The following is a 19909-nucleotide window of genomic DNA, read 5'->3' on the forward strand; positions in this document are numbered from 1 at the left end:
GGTTACTAAATGAAATTCCTTTTGAGGTGTGATTGTTTATGCTCAGAGACAGAATATAATAAATTTTGTTGTTTTTAATAGTGTCTGTGAAACCCAGTGTTTTCTGGGCCCTGCCTGCTTCTTCAGCCATTTCACCTACATACCTTTCTACCCCTCTTTACTTCATGAACTGCCAGAATTCACTCAGCTCACCTTGATCTTTCTTGAAAAAGAAATACTGAAAAGAAAGCTGGAGCAATTACAAAGCTTAGTAATGCAAGTGTTCTTTTGTAGTATTGTGGGATCCATCTTTAAGGCAAAACTGCCATACATTTTTTAATAAAATTAATTTTTTCTTAAGTATTATTTTGAAATGTTTTGGTGATTGTTCTGATTGTAAAAGTTAAATGTGCTGCTTGAAATGCTTTTGATATTATTATTTTTTTTTTTCTTTTTTTTGAGACAGAATCTTGCTCTGTTGCCCAGGCTGGAGTGCAGTGGTGTGATCTCAGCCCACTGCAAGCTCCATCTCCCGGGTTCCTGCCATTCTCCTACCTCAGCCTCCCAAGCAGCTGGGACTACAGGCGCCTGCCACCACGCCCTGCTAATTTTTTGTATTTTTAGTAGAGATGGGGTTTCACCGTGTTAGCCTGGATGGTCTTGATCTGCTGACCTTGTGATCTGCCTGCTTTGGCCTCCCAAAGTGCTGGGATTACAGGCTTGACCCACCGCGCCCGGCCTTGATATTATTTTAATGAAGTACAAAATGAATCTTCTGTGTATTTAATTTGATTATTTTATGTTTAGGTCTGTCATGAAACTACGTATTTAGTGTTTTGTTTTCCTTTATTGCACTTTTATACAGTAAGTATATTTTTTCCTTCCTCTTGTCTCATAGCAAGATTTTCTTTCATTCCTTTTCTTTAGGATTCATACTCATATGTAAGGTCCACAGCTCCTGCTGTAGCTTATGATAGTAAGCAATACTACCAACAACCAACAGCAACTGCTGCTGCTGTAGCTGCCGCTGCCCAACCTCAGCCTTCTGTTGCTGAAACTTACTATCAGACAGGTGGGTTTTCTTAACTACATAGTTTCTTTGTAAACTATTGAAGTATATGACTTACTGTATTTTTTAATGAAGATAAGCTTTTGAGTGCATCTAAATTCGTATCACATCATCTTAGGAGGCAGGTTCTAGACATGTCCTACTAAATGCCTTAGAGTCACAATTCATAATCATGCCTTTCTCTCCTGGAAATGTACTCCATTTCTGGACTTTCAGCCCACAATTCCATTCCTGCTGAAATAAGGTGTACAAAAGAAGCTGTGATAACTTCTGAACACATTTTTATCTTTGCCAGAAATGCCCAGAATATATGATATTGCCAACAAACAGCCTTAGTAACCAGTGGAGACTCTTTAATGGGCCCATATTTTTAATTAATCTTCCTCTGATCTCTAATGACGGTTGGTTCTGTTATCAGCCACCAATCATGTTAAATACAGTATCTAGAATGGTTCAAATCTAGGAAGCGTTTTGTTTGCAAAGAAACTTGCGTATTTATAGACGTTAAAAGATGGATTTTTTTGAGAGAGAGAGATTTGATAATTTTTAAAACAAAGCTTTTGAAAAGCGGGCAATTCCTTCAATTTTTTTTTCCAAAGCTGTGAGGGTGTGGGTGGAGCCTTGGCTTGGAAGAGTAGAATTGGCTTCCAGTACTGGCTTTACTGCTAATGTGGGCAAGTGATTTTTTTCACCTCTTATATCTCTGTTATCTTATCTGTAAATTTTAACATGTTTTGAATTATAGTGACTCTCTGACTATTCCTGCGGTCTCTCTCTCTCTCTTTTTTTTTTTTTTTTGAGGTGGAGTTTTACTCTTGTCGCCTAGGCTGGAGTGCAATGGTGCGATCTTGGTTCACCGCAACCTCGGCCTTCTGGGCTCACATAGTTCTCCTGCCTCAGCCTCCTGAGTAGCTGGGATTACAGGCCTGAGCCACCGTGCCCGGCCTTGTGGTCTCTTCTCTATTGATTTCTGTGTATAATAATCTATAGTAAACTTCCTGTTGAATTACCAAGCTTAAGTTGTGCTTGAGTGCTGAATTATCTAAGAGAAGATCTTGATTTAGTCTAACTCTGGTATTGACTGTGACTTTTGTAAGTTATTTAGCTCTTGGATATTAGTGTCATCTCTATAAAGTATTATCTTTTTGTGTTACGTGGATCAAATTTCATAAGCAGGTAAGTTCTGCTTGAGATAAAAAATTCTACTTCGGAGGCTGAGGTGGGAGGATTGCTTGAGTCCAGGAGTTTGAAGTTGCAGTGAGCCATGATCACACCATCATAGTTCAGCCTGGGCAACAGAGTGGGACCCTGTCTCAAAAAAAAAAAAAAGTTCTAAGGTACCTTTACTTAACTGAACATAAAATGAGCTTAGCCCCTTGATTTTGGGCCTTTTTCATAAATAACATTTATGTCTAGTGATCATTTACAAGTGATTATTAATTTAGTGATAAGCCTTCTAAGACTCTTTCAGAATATACATTGTTTTGAGTATGTCAGGCAGCAAAGAAGTTCGACAGACATCAGTGGCAGCCATTTAGGAATAGCTGCATTCAAGTTACTGACATTTGAAAAATTATATAGTTCCTTATTAGATTGTAGTTCACTATGGAAAAATCAGTAAAAATGCAGTGAATGGTATATGAACAAATTTCATATGATTAAACATTGAAGTTTTCACTGTGAATTGAAATATGTACATTGTAACTCATTCTATCCTGTTTCCAGTGTTAAACCTAACTGAAGTAGACTGACTAGCGCGCGCACACACACACACATGCCTTTTCAGAAAACCTTGTTTACTGGTAACAGTGCTATTTCAGTTGTACATTTTGCCAAAATAATCATTTTGGAAATACATAGAAAGCATTTGGCAGAAGATAGTATATTAATTTATATATTCTGTTCGTATTGGTAATAAGAGTTTTATACCTTTTGCTAAGGAGAAATTGCTGGCATAAAATTTATAGTTAATGATGGTTGTACCTATTCTTTCCAGCTTTTAAGGATACTGGTACAGTAAATATAGTGGCTTGCTCTTCTAATTTTCTGGTGTCTCTTTCCCACTTCAGCCCCTAAAGCAGGTTATAGCCAAGGTGCAACTCAGTATACTCAAGCCCAGCAAACTCGACAAGTGACAGCCATAAAACCAGCCACACCAAGTCCAGCTACTACTACTTTCTCCATCTATCCTGTATCCTCCACCGTACAGCCAGTAGCAGCTGCGGCTACTGTGGTGCCATCCTATACTCAGAGTGCTACTTACAGTACCACCGCAGTTACTTATTCTGGTAAGACTGATAAACTGTGTTTAAATGAGTAAACAAATTAGGAAGAGACTTAGTAGAAACTCTCTTGTCTATGAAATTACCTTACTCCCAATAATAGAAATTAAATTAATTGATAGACATAAATATAGGTACATAATGTGACTGTACTGTAAATTGTATGCTTTTTTGGGGGGGTGGGGGTAAGAGAAGATCTTAGAATAATATAAATTGTTCTTGGGGAGTTTAAAGCTCATTATGAGTATGAGTCTTGGGCTTAGCATTGCAATTAAAGGAAGTAACACTCAGTGTTCTACAGGATTGTTTCCTGCTTTTCCAAATGAAATTGAAAACTCAAGGTTAATACCCAGAGAATACCACAGACAAATTATTTGTTTATTTTGGCCCTCGAAGAGCTATTTCTTTATTATCAGAAATAATTCATCATGGAAATGTTGGGTAGCCCTTTCTAAACATCCATAAGATGGTGGTTATGTAACACACCTCTCTTGGAAGAACAGAGTAGCTTTATTTTTCTTCAATAATTATATATTTCTCCCAGAAAGGTACAATGGCTAAAACCTTATTGTGTCCACTGCTGTTGCCAATTTCTAGCTGAGGAAGTTTGCATTATCACAGTGATTAAGATCACACATTGCCTTTTTTTGTAGACACTCAGCTTTTGTATTCCTCCCAGAAGATATGCTGTGAATGACTTTTTTATTTCTCAGGGATTTTTTATCTCTTACTCTAGGGTGCTAGGGATACATTGATGAATTAGGCATGCATGGAGTGTTTGGGAACTGCAGTTCATTGTGGCTGGAATACAGGATATACATGGGGTAAATATCAGTAGATGAGGTTAGAAGTGTCAGTATGTAAAGCCATGTGTGCTCTGTTATGGTGTGTGTCTTTATCTTGTGGGCAGAAAGCAGAGGCTATATTAAGAAATGGAGCGGTGTGAGCAGATTTGTAAGTTAACCAGACAACCACGTGGAAATGAATTGAATGAGGAGACATTATCGTCTGAGAACTCTGGCTGGAGTGGTGAATGATGATGCTCATCATTCACCAGTATGAATGATGGTAGAAAGACATTTTATAATCTATTAAAGGCATAGTAGAGGAGATTCCTTATTTAGGAAAGAAATCTTTTGTTAAGATCTCAAGAAAATACTGAATTTATTATTCCTAGATCTGTCATTTAAGATTTCTCGGCCGGGCACGGTGGTTTACGCCTGTAATCCCAGCACTTTGGGAGGCTGAGATGGGTGGATCATGAGGTCAGGAGATCGAGACCATTCTGGCTAACACAGTGAAACCCCATCTCTACTTAAAAAAAAAAAAAAAAATAGAAAAAATTAGCTGGATGTGGTGGCGGGCGCCTGTAATCCCAGCTACTCGGGAAGCTGAGGCAGGAGAATGGCGTGAACCCAGGAGGCGGAGCTTGCAGTGGGCCAAGGCGCCACTGCACTCCAGCCTAGGCAACAGAGCAAGACTATGTCTCAAAAAAAAAAAAAAAAAGATTTCTCAGATACGACTTATCTGTCTCTTCCTTTTTGGTTGACTAGTTATAATTGTAACTAGGATTATATTATTACAATGAAATCTGATTCGACACTTTTTTTTTTAAATGTCCACATTAGCTTCAACAAAATAGGAAGTTCCAGAGTAGCCTTTCCTATTCATTGTTTCTCTCTCACAAGTGCTTCCTTTCCTTTCTCTTTTCTCTCTCTGGTTGCTTATACAGTATGAAGATAGTTTTTATTTACATAAGTAGTATGTTATTATTTAAAAATTAGAAACTGTATTTTTTTAGAAAGAGAAAAAATGTTAAACCACTAGATTTCTACTTCTAGACACTAATTGTCATTAACGTTTTAGTGCATATCTCTGTCTACTTTCCTTCCATGGAATATACATGTATAAATAACGGTTTATAAAAATGCATTTTTCTTATACGTGCTATTCTGTAAACTGCTTTATTGTTACTGTGATTGCCTTTCATGTCACTAAGTATAGATATATACCTTTAATTAATGTTTTTTTCCCAACTTTTTATATCAGGTTTTTATTTTTATTTTTTTATTTTATTTTATTATTTTTTTTTTTTTGAGGTAGAGTCTCACTCTGTCGCCTAGGCTGGAGTGCAGTGGCGCAAGCTCAGCTCACTGCAACCTCCGCCTCTCGGATTTAAGTGATTCTTCTGCCTCAGCCTCCCAAGTAGCTGGGACTATAGGCGTGCGCCACCACGCCTGGCTAATTTTTGTATTTTTAGTAGAGACAGGGTTTCACCATGTTGGCCAGGCTGGTCTGGAACTCCTAACCTCAAGTGATCCACCCTTCTCGGCCTCACAAAGTGCTGGGATTACAGTACAGTCATGAGCCACCATGCCCGCCCCAGAAAATTTTAATTCTGCAGAAAAGTGGGAAAAAAAAGTTCCAATAACTACTTTTTATGCCATTCACCTAGGTTCACCAATTAATAATTTTTCAAATTTGCTTTATCTCTTCTTTCTCTTAAAGGCTATTTTCAAATGGCTCAGCAATATGTTTTATAAGCAATATGCTTTACAAGTTGTAGATGACATGGTACTTTGCCCTGAACTCTTCAGAAGGTATTTCTCAAGAATAAGGACATTCTTTTTATGTAGCCACAATGGCAACGTTATGAAAAGGAATTGAACGTGGATACTATACTGTTTAATACATAAATTTATCCAGTTGTCCAAAAATGTATTTTATGGCTGGGCTTTGTATGTATTTGGTGTATGTATGTATGTGCTTGTGCTTTATTTTGAAATTTAGAATCCAGTCAAGGATCATGGATTGTATTTGGTTGCCATTCTTTGTTAGTTTGCTTTAATGTAGAATAGTTCATTATTTTTATCTTGTCTCTCATGGTAGTGACATTTTTGAAGTGTTCAGGCCAGTTGTCTTGTAGAATGTCCCATATCTGGATTTATCTGATGATTTATGTTTAGATTCAGGTAACTTTTTAGACAAGAAAATTACTTGACCAGCCTTCCATTTCATCACATCAGAAGCATGTAATAAGTAATGTTCGTTTATTCCTTATTGATGCTGGCTTTACTGGTTAAAGCTGTGCCTATCAGATCTCTCCGTTACAAAGATACCTTTTTCCTTTGTAATGAACAAGTAATCTGTGGGCCTGTTGCTCAACTGTCTTTCACCCTGTGGTGGTAGATCCTTTGAAAACTGAACGAGTTTCTACAGTGGTAGTTGCAAAACCCTTTCACATTGATTCTTAGGCATTCTTCTCTAGAGTCCCCTCCTTCTACTACTTTTGTTGTTGTTACTATGAACTTGCTCATTTTTATTCAATGTACAGTCGTCCCTTATATCGATGGGAGATTGGTTCCAGAGCCCCGATTAATACCAAAATTTGTGGATGCCTTTCAAGTCCCATATATAAAATGACATAATATTTATCTCTAACATACATCCTCTTAAATATGTTAAATTATCTCTAGATTACTTACAATACCTAATACCATGTAAGTGCTATATAAATGGTTGTTAAGCTGTACTGAATTTAAGTAGCTGGGATTACAGGCATGTACCACCATACCTGGCTCATTTTTGTATTTTTAGTAGAGATAGGGTTTTGCCGTGGTGGCCAGACTGGTCTCAAACTCCTGACTTCAGGTGATCCACCTACCTCGGCCTCTCAAAAGTGACAGGATTACAGGGATGAGCCACCGTACCAGCCTCCAAATATTTTCGGTTCATGGTTGATTGAATCCATGATCGCTGAACCGATGGATACAGAGAGCAACTATATTATAATCTGTTACTCTCATTTCTCTCTTTGAGGCTCACACAGTTTTAAAGTGGGATCCACTCAAACCAGCTCCTGAGTCTTTTTGACATACTCTCATTCTTCTTTGAGCACATCTTTTCTTTTTGCCACTGAGGGTTATTACAGATACACTTTGAGCTTTCCCTGCCCTAGAGTCACAGTCAGCCATGTCACAAAGGAGCCATGACTTCTTGTAAATGCCAGGAGTATTTAGAAACGATTCTAATGGTCACAAAGTATTTTATTGTATGGATGTAATATATTTTAAAGTGTGTATTTGAGGACATTTAGTTGTATATGAGACAGAAACTGGAAACAGCACTAGGTAGAACATCCTTACATGTAAAGATTTGTACATTTGCCCACTTGTTTCCCTAGGATAAATTTCTAGTTGTGGAACTGTTAAAGAGTATCTGCTTTTTAAAGACTATGTGATACACAGTCCAGAGTTGCCAAATCAGAGAAACCATTGTTAAGGCTTCTGAGTTCTATATCTGCAATTTTTGGCAGCTACAATTTTGGTCAGCTATTCTCTTTATCTTAATAAAATGAGTTCTAGAATATTGCTACCTACTAAATGATGACTTGTAGCATGATGAATTTACTACTGAAATGTTGTTTTTTGTTGGTTTGTTTCTGGTATCATACATTTAGAAGCTATATGCCAGCTATTCTAATATCATAGCTTACTAATGGATTTTTTTTTTTTTTTTTTTTTTTTTTTTGAGACTACGTCTCATTCCATCACCCAGGCTAGAGTGCAGTGGCACCATCCAGCTCACTGCAACCTCCACCTCAAGCAATTCTCCCACCTCAGCCTCCCAGATAACTGGGACTGCAGACATGAGCCACCATGCCTGGTTAATTTTTTATTTTTGTATTTTTTGTAGAGATGGAGTTTTGCCATGTTGTACAGGCTGGTCTTGAACTCCTGAGCTCAAACAGTCTGCCCACCTCAGCCTCTCAAAGTGTTGGGATTACAGGTGTGAGCCACCACACCTGGCCTTGATAAACATTTTTAATGAAAGTACTTTTTTTTTTTTTTTTTTGGAGACAGTGTCTTGCTCTGTCACCCAGGCTTGGAGTAGAGTGGCACAATCGCAGCTTACTGCAACCGCCACCTCCTGCGCTCAAATGATCCATCCCGCCTCAGTGCACGCCACCACACCGGGCTAATTTTTTGTATTTTTAGTTGAGATGGGGTTTCACCACACTGCCTAGACTGGTCTTGAACTCCTGGGCTCAAGTGATCCACAAGCCTGGCCTAGTAAAAGTACTTTTTAAATGACACTATTTTAGTTTTCAAAAATTGTGCTTTTACTTAATTTATAGACACAGATTTCTTTTTTTTTTCTTTGAGACAGGGTCTCATTCTGTCACCCAGGCTAGAGTACAGTGGCACTATCATGGTTTACCGCAGCCTCAACCTCCTACCTCAGCCACCTGAGTAGCTGAGACTACAGACGCACAACCGCGCTTGGCTAATTTTTGTATTTCTTTGTGGAGATGGGGTTTCGCCATGTTGCCCAGGCCAGACACAGCCTTATATTTGTTTTCCTACAATGCTTTTTACAGGAAACGTACATTTGTTTGCCAATAGTTATAGGAGAATTTAAGATGCCCTTTAACAGAGTTCCAGAATCTTTAGCCCACCTTTCAGTACATGCTTTGATTTATTTTTACAGCCAAGTAGTAAGTTACAATTAAACTTGACTTTTATTAGTTTTAAACTACCTATGTGCAAGTAGAGATTATTTTATGAATATTAAGCTTAACTTGGTGATTTTTATGGTTAAGTTAGCTCAGTGTTTAAAGGATTCTCCAATTTCTAAACCCGACTTTTCTCATATTTAAGGATAGTGATACTTGCCTTATAGATCTGTTCTAAAAACTACATTGTGTCTGGCACACTGCTTCCTGTATTGTGAACTCTTGATTTAAAAAAAAAAAAAAAACTAGAAGACCTGTTCTTTCAGCACTGTTGGCCTCTATTGTCCTTATTCTGCTTCATGTTTTCTTAATACATAATTCATAAAGTTACATTTCTGTGGCATTTGTGTAGTTTCTATATAGAAGAACTGAAGTCATTTGGAAAATGTCTGTTATAAATTTTTTATGTAAAAATCATGATCCTACTTGGTAATAAACCTAAAAACATCTTTATTATTTGTAATTGGACAATTTTGTGGTATTTCTCTATAGTAAATTTTAAACTATACATGTTTTTGCCTGTAAGTTTGAAAACATTTGGCTGTGAGCTTATGTTCTTTTATCACATTCGTAAGTAACAGAGGACATTTGTAGGACTGCCCAGTAGAGTTTATTGGTTTATAGAAATTTTCCTTTAAGCAATTATGTCAATTGCTTTCTCAGTTTTATCTGATCATGTATATGCTTTATCATTGATAGCTACCTGTTTCTATTTTCATTTCAGATGTTTTCTTGTCTATTACCACACTTTCTGTCTTAAAACTTTATATACTGCAATTCTGGTTTTCCATGCATTTTAGTTCCTACCATTCCAATTTATTTTTCCTTCCCTATGTGTATAGACATACTGGAGTTAGGGAGTCCTAAGTCTTTCAGTATTGCAGTCTGCATTTGAGAGACCAAAAAGTTTAGTTCTCTGTAAGCAGTTCTTCTGTGCTATTCTGTCAACTAGGGATCTCTCTCAAGCTTTATATCACTCTTTGCCCATCCATTACCACTTAAAGGAATAAGGAAACTTAACTGAAATATGGTGAATAGGCAGTCTACCAAATTTCCAGAGATCTTAGTTTAGAAATGGTCAGTTTACCAGTTTTCAGGATAGGCTTATAATGTAAAATCCACAGCTTTCAAATTTAAAATGTTCACAGATTTAAAAATCTGTAAATCACTGAACATAAACAACATGTATGCATTATATAAATAGCTTGCATAATGTACTTATTCAGTAGAGTCTCTGAACAATGGAAATGGGTAGAATTCATACATTTAACCAGAAAACACAGTGCTTTTTCATCTTTTGGAAGATGAGAACCATTGTGTTGGTCCCTAATTCCTAAATCTTTTAACAGTTGTTCTATATTTTCATCTGAACTTCAGTTCCACATCACAAACTTCTGCTAAACTTTATTTACCTTGCCTCCCCAGACTAGCGTCTGTCAGCTTCTTGGTTCTAGCAGTTGCGCAACCCATCAGTTGATCTCTGGGGCTCCAGATTTTAGTGTCATATTTGTATGTTTTCCTCTTCTTTTATCTCGTTTGTCCTCTTAGCTACCAAGCATGTCGAATCTTACTTTGATGAGTTTTTGTTTTTCCTATCTAGTATCCTACTTCAGATTCTTCCTCAAATCCAACACTTCCTAAATTTTGTTCACAGGATTTTATTCGGGGACATACTACCAGATTCTGTAAACAGACAAGTTTGTGAAACACACTATCACATCTCTCCAATTAAACTATAAGCTTCTTCAAGGCAGGGACCAAATTTGACACTGTCTTTATACCTCTATAACACCTGGCATGTGTTGAGTAAATACTAGTTGATTACTTTCTTAGAAGGAAAATAAGCTTTTTTCTGGTTCTGTGAGATATACGTTTGTTAATATGCGCATGTAAATCTATCTTTATTGGCAGGATTAATTTAAATTTGTACATTTTAACTTGTCCTCCTATAAGTATGTAACATAATTTTTGTTTGATTTCATTTGTAAGGTACATCTTATTCAGGTTATGAAGCAGCAGTGTATTCAGCTGCATCCTCCTACTATCAACAGCAGCAGCAGCAACAGAAGCAGGCAGCAGCAGCAGCTGCTGCTGCTGCTGCAACAGCTGCCTGGACAGGGACCACCTTTACTAAAAAAGCACCATTCCAAAATAAACAACTGAAACCAAAACAGCCTCCCAAACCACCACAGATTCACTACTGTGATGTTTGTAAGATCAGCTGTGCTGGACCACAGGTACTTACGTTGTATGTTTTACCTTGAGTCTTCAGGGGTTATTAAGTGTAGTTGGTATTTTAACTCCTGAGCCTACAAAGAGGTTTACATTTTTTCTTGTTAGCTTTTAGCCAATGCATCTTTTAAAAGTTACTTGTATTGTGGCATGAGAATTTTCAGGAAAAAAAAAAAAACTGTAAAGATGATTGTGAATGTAAATGATAAATAGGCAAATTGAGCTTTTTTTCCGGAAGGAGACTTTGCTCTTTAAAATTTAAATTTAGTTTAAAAGTTTTGTAGTCAGATTGCGACTTGGGTAAGATTGAATTTTTATTTCATTTCATTTTTAGCATCTATAACTTACTTGCCAGAGCTTTTATTCAAAATTCTTCAACTTAATATAATGGGTTACTGATAATCTATAATTTTCAGTATTGCATTTCTAATGAGACTGACTTTGATACATACTTTATGGCATGTTACTTTTTTCTGTAATCTCTTTCATAAGGAGAGTAGGAACTTCGGGAACAAGGAAGGTGTAAGGAAGCGTGTTTTTCAAAAATACCAACTAATGAGGCATGTAAATGTAAAACCCTTATTCCTTTTTCGGTGCTGTATTGTTTCTGGTTGCTAAACGTTAAAATGGATGATTATGACATGATTCTATTTATTAAGATTAATGGATTCAACTCCCAGCCTTATTATTATGCTTAAGAGTGTTATTTTTATATTAAAATTTGGTAAACAGCTTGGCAGATAAAAGGCATGTTATTTGGAAACAACTAATTTTGACTCTCTACTAGTTTCTCCCAAGTTATATCCGTCTCTCATTTGCCCTACCTATGTAACATGTTTTTAACTTTACTGGATTAATTTTCTCTACTTCTGAATTTTGGGGAGTATTTTCAGTTACTAACATTCCCTGTGTTATACCAAATTACAGAACATTTTAATATATGTGGCTAGATATATAAAACCCTCTTTTCCCCTGTTTTGAGTATGGCAGGAAATAGTTTTGTTGTGGATTACATGGTTGGCAGGAGGTGATGGGAGGCAGGTGTGGCACAGGTGGGAAATGTTTGCAGGGACCTGTAAACATGAAAGGGAACAAGAATGGTGGGCGATCTTAGTATTTAAGGAGCATTTCCTACTCTGTGTTGACTGTTCAGAGGGGTTAGTGTCATGAGTGCCAGACTCGGACATAAGAAATTTATTACCTGGCTTATATGAAAGTATACAACGTGACACTTGGGTGATAGGTTAACAGCAGCAGGTGGAATGAGTGTATATGAGGCTGGCTGTTTTTGCTGTGCTGGGTGGTTACAAAAAGAACAGGCCACAGGTATTTCTGCAAGTCATCAGTGCCTTAAGGGGGTGGTTAATGAACCTTAGCGAAAAATGTCATTGAGATTGAATTAGAGTTCTAGATGTATACATAAGAAGGAAAAGAGTAAGTTGATTCAGCTTTTGGGGGCCAAGATTGCAGTCCTGGCTCTGCCACTAAGTTTGTAACCTTGGGCAATTTAGAGACCTGAACTTCTTTGGGCTTTTATTTCCTCGCTTTTCTGTAACAAGGACTTGCCTAAATAATTGAGGCTTAGACTGCTTGGTGGAGCTATTTCAGGCCACCGCAGATAATGAAAGGAAAGTCCCATCCAGCTCTGAAATTGTATGATGAACATATAATTTTATGCTAATTATTTGTCAGTTTACAACTGTCTTTTAAGAGGCAGTTTTAAAAAAGAGAGTTTGAGACCAGCCTGGGCAACATGGCAAAATCCCATCTTTACCAAAAATATGAAAAATGAGCTAGGCATGGTGGCAGGCACCTGTGGTCCCAGCTACTCAGGAGTCTAAGGTGGGAGGATCACATGAGCCTGGGAGGCAGAGATTGCAGTGACCCAAGATTGTGCCACTGCACTCAAGCCTGTGTAACAGAGTGAGACACATCTCAAAAATAAATAAATAAATAAATGTATGAGGGAGGAACCATTTGGTCCTACTCACGAAATGTCTAGTTGTTCTTACTAATTTCCTCTCATTTTAATTAACTGCCTTCCTCAATCATCTGCATTCACAATGATTTTTAATATATAATTTCACTATTTTATTGGCTAATATTGCTATAATACTATTTTTGCTTTCAAGTGTGTACAATATTGGCCCTTATGTATTTTAAATAAGCTTTCTTTTAGGGGTCATGGATTCTAATACAGATTCTATGTCAAAACGTATTCTGAATTAGAAAAGTCAGTTTTATAAACATAGCTGTTTGTAAAGAATCTTGTTACCATACAGTAACTTTTCCTTTCTTCTAATGATACAGGCACATCTCCCCCGCCTCATCTTAACCCTGTGACTAAATATAATTTCTTTATGGAATGATCACCGTCTATTATCATTCTCTGTCCAACATTTATATAAGCAACAAAAGATAAATTTTTAAAACTGAAAACCGTTGCCTTATATTATGGCTATGTATGAAGGTACTTTGTAACTCAGTGTTAGATAATATTCTTGATAAACAAGATACAGAGAACCATAAATATGTCACATATATAAGGAATGCCACATGCCCTTTTTCAATTTAAATTTGTTTTGGTCTCATTTTTAAACGAGTATTAGAGATTTCTTGAGAATTGAATAATCTTAAATTATGTATAAAGAAAATTAGTGAAGCAAAATGTTTGCTTTTTATTTGAAACAGACTTATAAAGAACATTTAGAAGGACAGAAACATAAAAAAAAAGAAGCTGCATTGAAAGCCTCACAAAATACCAGCAGCAGCAACAATTCTACTCGTGGGACTCAAAATCAGCTACGTTGTGAGCTCTGCGATGTGTCTTGTACAGGAGCAGATGCATATGCTGCCCACATTCGTGGTGCTAAGCATCAGAAAGTAGGTGTTTTTTTCCCACACACCCTTATGTCTTGATTCTGTTATCTTTTACTTTTTCAAAGGGAGTTAGGTAAAGGTAACTTCAAATTTTGAAAACTTTTAAGTGCATTATAAGCCTTGCTTATGTGCTAATAATACCTAAAGGTGACACCAAATAATCATTGCTAAAAGAGGGAAAGACTGGAGACCTTTCTTTAAATTGAACTAAACCATTTATTTCACTAACTGGGAATTGTCATGTGATTATTTTTAATGTAGCCAAGTCTGTTCATCTTTCTCTGCCTCCGTTTCCTCACCTAATAGTAGATGGAATATGTATCCATATTTGCTTCACAGAGATTACCTTGAAGGTAATGAGTTTTGTATATGTGTGTATATACAAAAACATATAGCAGAAAAAATACAACAAAGAAAAGCATGGTTTAGATTTTCATTTTATAATGTTCCAGGCAGACTTTTCAAAATCTACTATTTGAGTTTCCTGACAAATAAGTGTGCTTTTGTTTTATAGGTGGTTAAGTTACACACAAAACTTGGTAAACCCATTCCGTCAACAGAACCAAACGTTGTTAGCCAAGCTGCTTCTTCAACAGCTGTATCTGCTTCAAAGCCGACTGCCTCTCCTTCAAGCATTGCAGCAAACAATTGTACTGTGAATACATCATCAATTGCAACATCTTCAATGAAGGGTCTTACGACTACAGGAAACTCGTCTCTTAATAGCACATCTAACACTAAAGTATCAGCAGTGCCTACGAATATGGCTGCCAAGAAAACATCTACCCCCAAAATAAATTTTGTTGGCAAGTACTGATATTCTCTGTCCCTGCTGACTCTGTCAAAGTGGTGTTTCTCTATTGCAGCACTAACGCTTGTGCCTGTGTTCTTGGACCTGTCTCCTCCCTTCTCTCTGGGACCTTGTTTCTTCATATATCTGCCTCGTGTGTGTGTATTTTTAATATTTAGTCTATCGTCTACTGGTTTCTTCCCTTCAGTCATACAGATACATCTGTGTCTTAATCTAGTCATTTAAAAAAAAAAAAGATCTGCACACACAAAGACCCTTTCCCATTTCTGTAATCTTAAGGTAACCTGATTGGTTTTTTTGTTTGTTTGTTTGTTTGTTTAATTTTTGAGACAGAGCCCCCACTCTGTCACCAAGGCTGGAGTGCAGTAGCATGATCTTGGCTCACTGCAGCCTCAATCTCCAGGGCTCAAGTGATCCGCCCACCTCAGCCTCGTGAGTAGCTGTGACTATAGGCGTGCACCACCACACACAGCCAATTTTTTTTTTTTTTTTTTTGGTAGAGATGAGGTTTCACTATGTAGCCCAGACTGATCTCGAATTCTCCTGAGCTCAAGTGAGCTGCCCGCCTCAACTTCCAAAGTGCTTGGGTTATAAGCATGTACCACAACCCATGGCCCTGATTTTTTGTCTGCTTCTGTACTTCCTGCCCAATCCTCAGTCTGCTGTAGTGTTTCTACTCTACCTTTTTCTGAAGGTGCTTTCAGTAGTCACCAAAAACCTAATTGCCAATCCAGTGGCCAGTTCTCAGTTTCATCCTAGTGTCTCTCCTAATACTTGACACAGTTGACTGCTGTACCTTTAGGCTTAAGATACATCTCTGTCTCTCAATTATATGTCCACCCACCCCTTTCTCAGTTTTTGTTATTGGTTCTCCTGCCTATGTGTTCATTAAATGGTAGTGTTACTAAGATTATAACCCTGGCCCGCGTCTCACTGTTCGCCAGTCTTAATGGGTGATCTCATTCATTCCCATGTGGGCAGTGACTTTTAAATCTTTCCGGTGAATTCAAAACCCCCACCTGAGTTGGACAGCCACATTTTAAATATTCCCTGGTCATCTTCTGTATGGCTGTGTAGATGCCTCCCGGTGTGTCTCATTCTAACCCATTAATTCATAAGAAGAGTACCATGAAATAATGTCATAAAATTGTCGATTTCTCAAGTGGAAAATTCACTAACATTATTTCTTCGTATTTATTGCCTCCTCCAGCTGTTTACCTAGTCGTCTTGTTTCTATCTCTATAGTATTTCTACAAAACCTGTCTTTTTCATTGCCATTACCTTGTTTTTTAGGCCTTAAAAGTCTCCTTGGAGCTTTATTTCTTACTGTACCCAATCTCAACATGTTCTCCACACTCTTGTTATTTTATTAAAATACGTGTCTATTGTGTTAGTCTTCAGCTCAGCAGCCTTCCACTGTGATAGGATAAAATCTGTAGTCCTTATTTGTCATATAAGGCCCATCATTACCTGACCCGTGCCTACCTTTCCAGCCTCATAACTCATCCCTTCTACCTATGTAGTAATTCATATTGAATTACTGGCTCTTCCTTGAGTTTAGCATAGCCTTTTTCACACCATGTTGCTGTGCTTTTATGTACATGCTATTTTTTTCTTTTTAAACATCGTTCTTTTCTTTCTGACCAGTTCATATTCATTCTTCTTTCAAATCCCAGTTCAAATATCACACCCTTTGTGAAACCTTTCCTTACTGGATCATGTAAAAGGGCGGTGGCTCCTTTCTTCTAAATTTCCACAGTATTCAGTCCATACTTATTGTAGTGCTTATCACATTGTATTATCGTTATTTGTATCGTCCCGTAAATTGGACACTGGAAAGGCAGCTACATTGTCTTCTCTTTGCTGTATTACCAGAACTTAGTGCAGTATCCAGATTGTCATAGATACTTAAGAATATTTTTGAAAGAAAAGTTTAAAAGTAGGAGATTCACAATTAACATGGTATTCTCTTAGACAGTTAACTTGAAGTGTTAAGTTTAATTGATGATAAAAATGAAAACTATCGTTTATAGTCACTTCTGCGTCAGTTTCTGAGGTTCTTCATACTTTCAGTTTAGAACAATAATAGAAAATCTTTTGTAAATAACTCTTAGTGTAAATTTATGTCTCATTTCAGTAGACAATAAGTTAGAGGAAATAAACAATGATAAAACCTAAATTGGTTCTATTTCCTTCCCTAGTGGGAAACTTTATTTGGACTAAGTTTGCAAAGAGATCTAATCATTGAACTTACCTTTTTTTAATTTTTCTAAATTGTAGGGCATGACCTAGACATTACCCCCGACTTTTTTTGGAGACAGGGTCTGTCCAGGTCTGGAGTGCAGTAATGCGATCTCAGCTCACTGCAACCTCTGCCTCTTAGGCTCAAGCAGTCCTCCCATCTCAGCCCCACAAGTAGCTAGGACTACAGGCGTGCACCATTGCGTCCAGCTAATTTTTGTAGTGACCAGGTTTTCCATGTTGCCCAGGCTGGTCTCAAACTTCTGGGCTCAAACTCCTGGGCTCAAGTGATCCTCCTACCTCTGCCTCCCACAGTGCTGGGATCATAGGGCATAAGTCACCACACCCAACTGGAAGTTAGCATTTTTTAAAGGAATAAATACTACTCATTTCAGTCATTTGCCAAGAAACTCGGGCTACAAACATGAATTAGGCTTAGTCCTTACCATTTCAGGTACTTGCTATTCATTTTGAGGGGGAATGAGGAAGGTGTTGGGTGTTCCAAGATGGAAAAGAGAAAAATTCAGAAATGTATTTCACTAATAGGGTAAAAAAAAGCCAAGTAGTTTATGTAGTTCTTCAAAATTCTCATCTGTTGTATGTCAGATAGGAGTTTTGACTATTAGCAGAAAAGAACTTTATCTGAAGTTTTCGTCTTATCAGGTATATATGTTTATACGAAATTAAAATTTGTTATAACTTTTTGATGCTTTTCTAGGTGGTAATAAGCTGCAGTCAACAGGAAATAAAACAGAAGACATAAAAGGAACTGAATGTGTTAAAAGTACTCCTGTCACTTCTGCTGTGCAGATTCCTGAAGTAAAGCAAGACACAGTGTCAGAACCAGTCACACCTGCATCTCTTGCTGCCTTACAGAGTGATGTGCAGCCAGTGGGCCATGATTATGTGGAGGAGGTAATTGATTTGAGAATACCATTGCTGTGAAATTGGATAAAGGGAAGAAGTGCGTTACAAGTGTGTGTTACACATAAAAGTGAATATACTTTATTTTAGATTTAGCTTACTTAATGAAAGGATATTAAAGGAATCTTTGTTACAAGAAAGCATGTCCTGGGCCGGGCGCGGTGGCTCAAGCCTGTAATCCCAGCACTTTGGGAGGCCGAGACGGGCGGATCACGAGGTCAGGAGATCGAGACCATCCTGGCTGACATGGTGAAACCCCATCTCTACTAAAAAATACAAAAAACTAGCCGGGCGAGGTGGCGGGCGCCTGTAGTCCCAGCTACTCAGGAGGCTGAGGCAGGAGAATGGCGTGAACCCGGGAGGCAGAGCTTGCAGTGAGCCGAGATCTGGCCACTGCACTCCAGCCTGGGCGGCAGAGCGAGACTCCGTCTCAAAAAAAAAAAAAAAAAAAAAAGAAAGCATGTCCTTTAAGCCTGGCTAAGTGACATCACAATGATTTTTTTTTTGCTAACTTTTGTATTATTTTCCCTGTATATTGTCACTGTGGTGTGTAAAGTAACTTTCTATTTACTAGCAAGCATTCTTGTAATACATCCTTCAACTATCATAAAAGTTTAAAAGTTCTGAGAAGCAAAAATGTTGATGAAGAGAACCAATACATTTATTTTTGAATAGTCAGTTTTGTGATAAAATTAAGTTTGCTGATTTAACAGAATATATTCATTTGGTTTCTCAAGTGGAGTAGAAGACTGTTGCTGTTTTACAGGTAAAGTAAACTCAGTAAAATAAAGGAGTGAAGGGATATCAGAGCAGACTGGATAAATACCTGCTGTTAGCAGAAAGACATATATTGGCATATGACTACTATTTACTTTGACTTTAGAGCATATATATCTTTTGAGCTTCAGTGTCGATATCTATAAAATTGGAATATTCCTTAACAAAGTTGTGAAGAGTAGATGCCATGGTATCTGGCATCTAGGAAGGGTTTTGTTTTTGTTTTTGTTTTTTGTTTGTTTGTTTTGAGACTTGTCGCTCAGGCTGGAGTGCAGTGACACAGTCATGGCTCACTGCACCTTACCTCCTGGGTTCAAGCAACTTTCCTGCCTCAGCCTCCCAAGTAGCTGGGATTACAGGTGCATGCCACCACCCCCAGCTGATTTTTGTGTTTTTTTTTTAGTTGGTGGGGTTTCACTATGTTGGCCAGGCTGGTCTTGAACTCCTGACCTCATGATCCACCCTCCCCGGCCTCCCAAAGTGCTGTGATTACAGGCGTGAGCTGCTGCACCTGGCCTAGTAGGTTTTAAATAAATATTTGTTCTTGCATCCTTTTTCCTATCAAGAAAAATTATATATTGATGGCCAGGCACTGTGGCTCACACCTGTAATTGTTGCACTTTGGGAGGCCAAGGTGGGTGGATCACTTGAGGCCAGGAGTTCAAGGCCAGTGGTTGTGCACCCCTGTAATCCTAACTACTCAGGAGGCTGAGGCACAAGAATCACTTGAACCTGGGAGATGGAGGTTGCAGTGAGCCGAGATCACACAACTGTACTCCAACCTGGGCGACAGAGTGAGACTCTGTATCACAAAAAAGAAAAGAAAACAAGAAAAAGAAAAATTGTATATTGAATTCTTTGTTTACAAGGTGGACAGCTGGGTTATGGGATTTATAAGTAGTTCAGAAATAATTCTGACTTTTAAGTTTCATCTCTTACAGGAGTAAGATTTGGTTATCTCAAAAAAGCTCTCAACCAAAACACCTTAATTTTTTATGATACTGTTTAATCCTAAACTTCAGAGAATTACACTCAGAACATTTCTTAAAGCTTGCACAATTTGAACTTAATATTCATAATAGAGTTCATAGTAAGACTCAAGTTTACTTGTCCTCCTATAACTGTTCAGTTAGAAAAAAATTCATCTTAATTTTCCATAAAGTTACATACTATAAAACCTTGGGCTTTGAGAAATTTTG

At 37.6% G+C, this 19909-nt stretch overlaps 1 protein-coding gene across 3 annotated transcripts in view; it reads left to right on the forward strand.

Moving 5' to 3' along the window:
* LOC105473024 (zinc finger RNA binding protein) overlaps positions 1–19909 on the forward strand; it is an 88149-nt gene that overhangs the window by 26459 nt on the left and 41781 nt on the right. For 2 of the 3 annotated variants that reach the window (XR_011625097.1, XM_011726588.3), the window contains exons 4-9: positions 907–1051; positions 3118–3336; positions 10835–11082; positions 13769–13960; positions 14472–14763; positions 17728–17924. Coding sequence is in view for 2 of the 3 variants with exons in the window: in XM_011726588.3 (XP_011724890.1) it covers positions 907–1051; positions 3118–3336; positions 10835–11082; positions 13769–13960; positions 14472–14763; positions 17728–17924 (1293 nt within the window). In the remaining variant the exon portion in view is untranslated. The remainder of the gene's footprint in view (positions 1–906; positions 1052–3117; positions 3337–10834; positions 11083–13768; positions 13961–14471; positions 14764–17727; positions 17925–19909) is intronic. The other variant, XM_071099055.1, reaches the window with a different exon arrangement.

The sequence above is a fragment of the Macaca nemestrina genome, chromosome 6, assembly GCF_043159975.1.
Source record: "Macaca nemestrina isolate mMacNem1 chromosome 6, mMacNem.hap1, whole genome shotgun sequence".
Taxonomy (NCBI): Eukaryota; Metazoa; Chordata; class Mammalia; order Primates; family Cercopithecidae; genus Macaca; species Macaca nemestrina.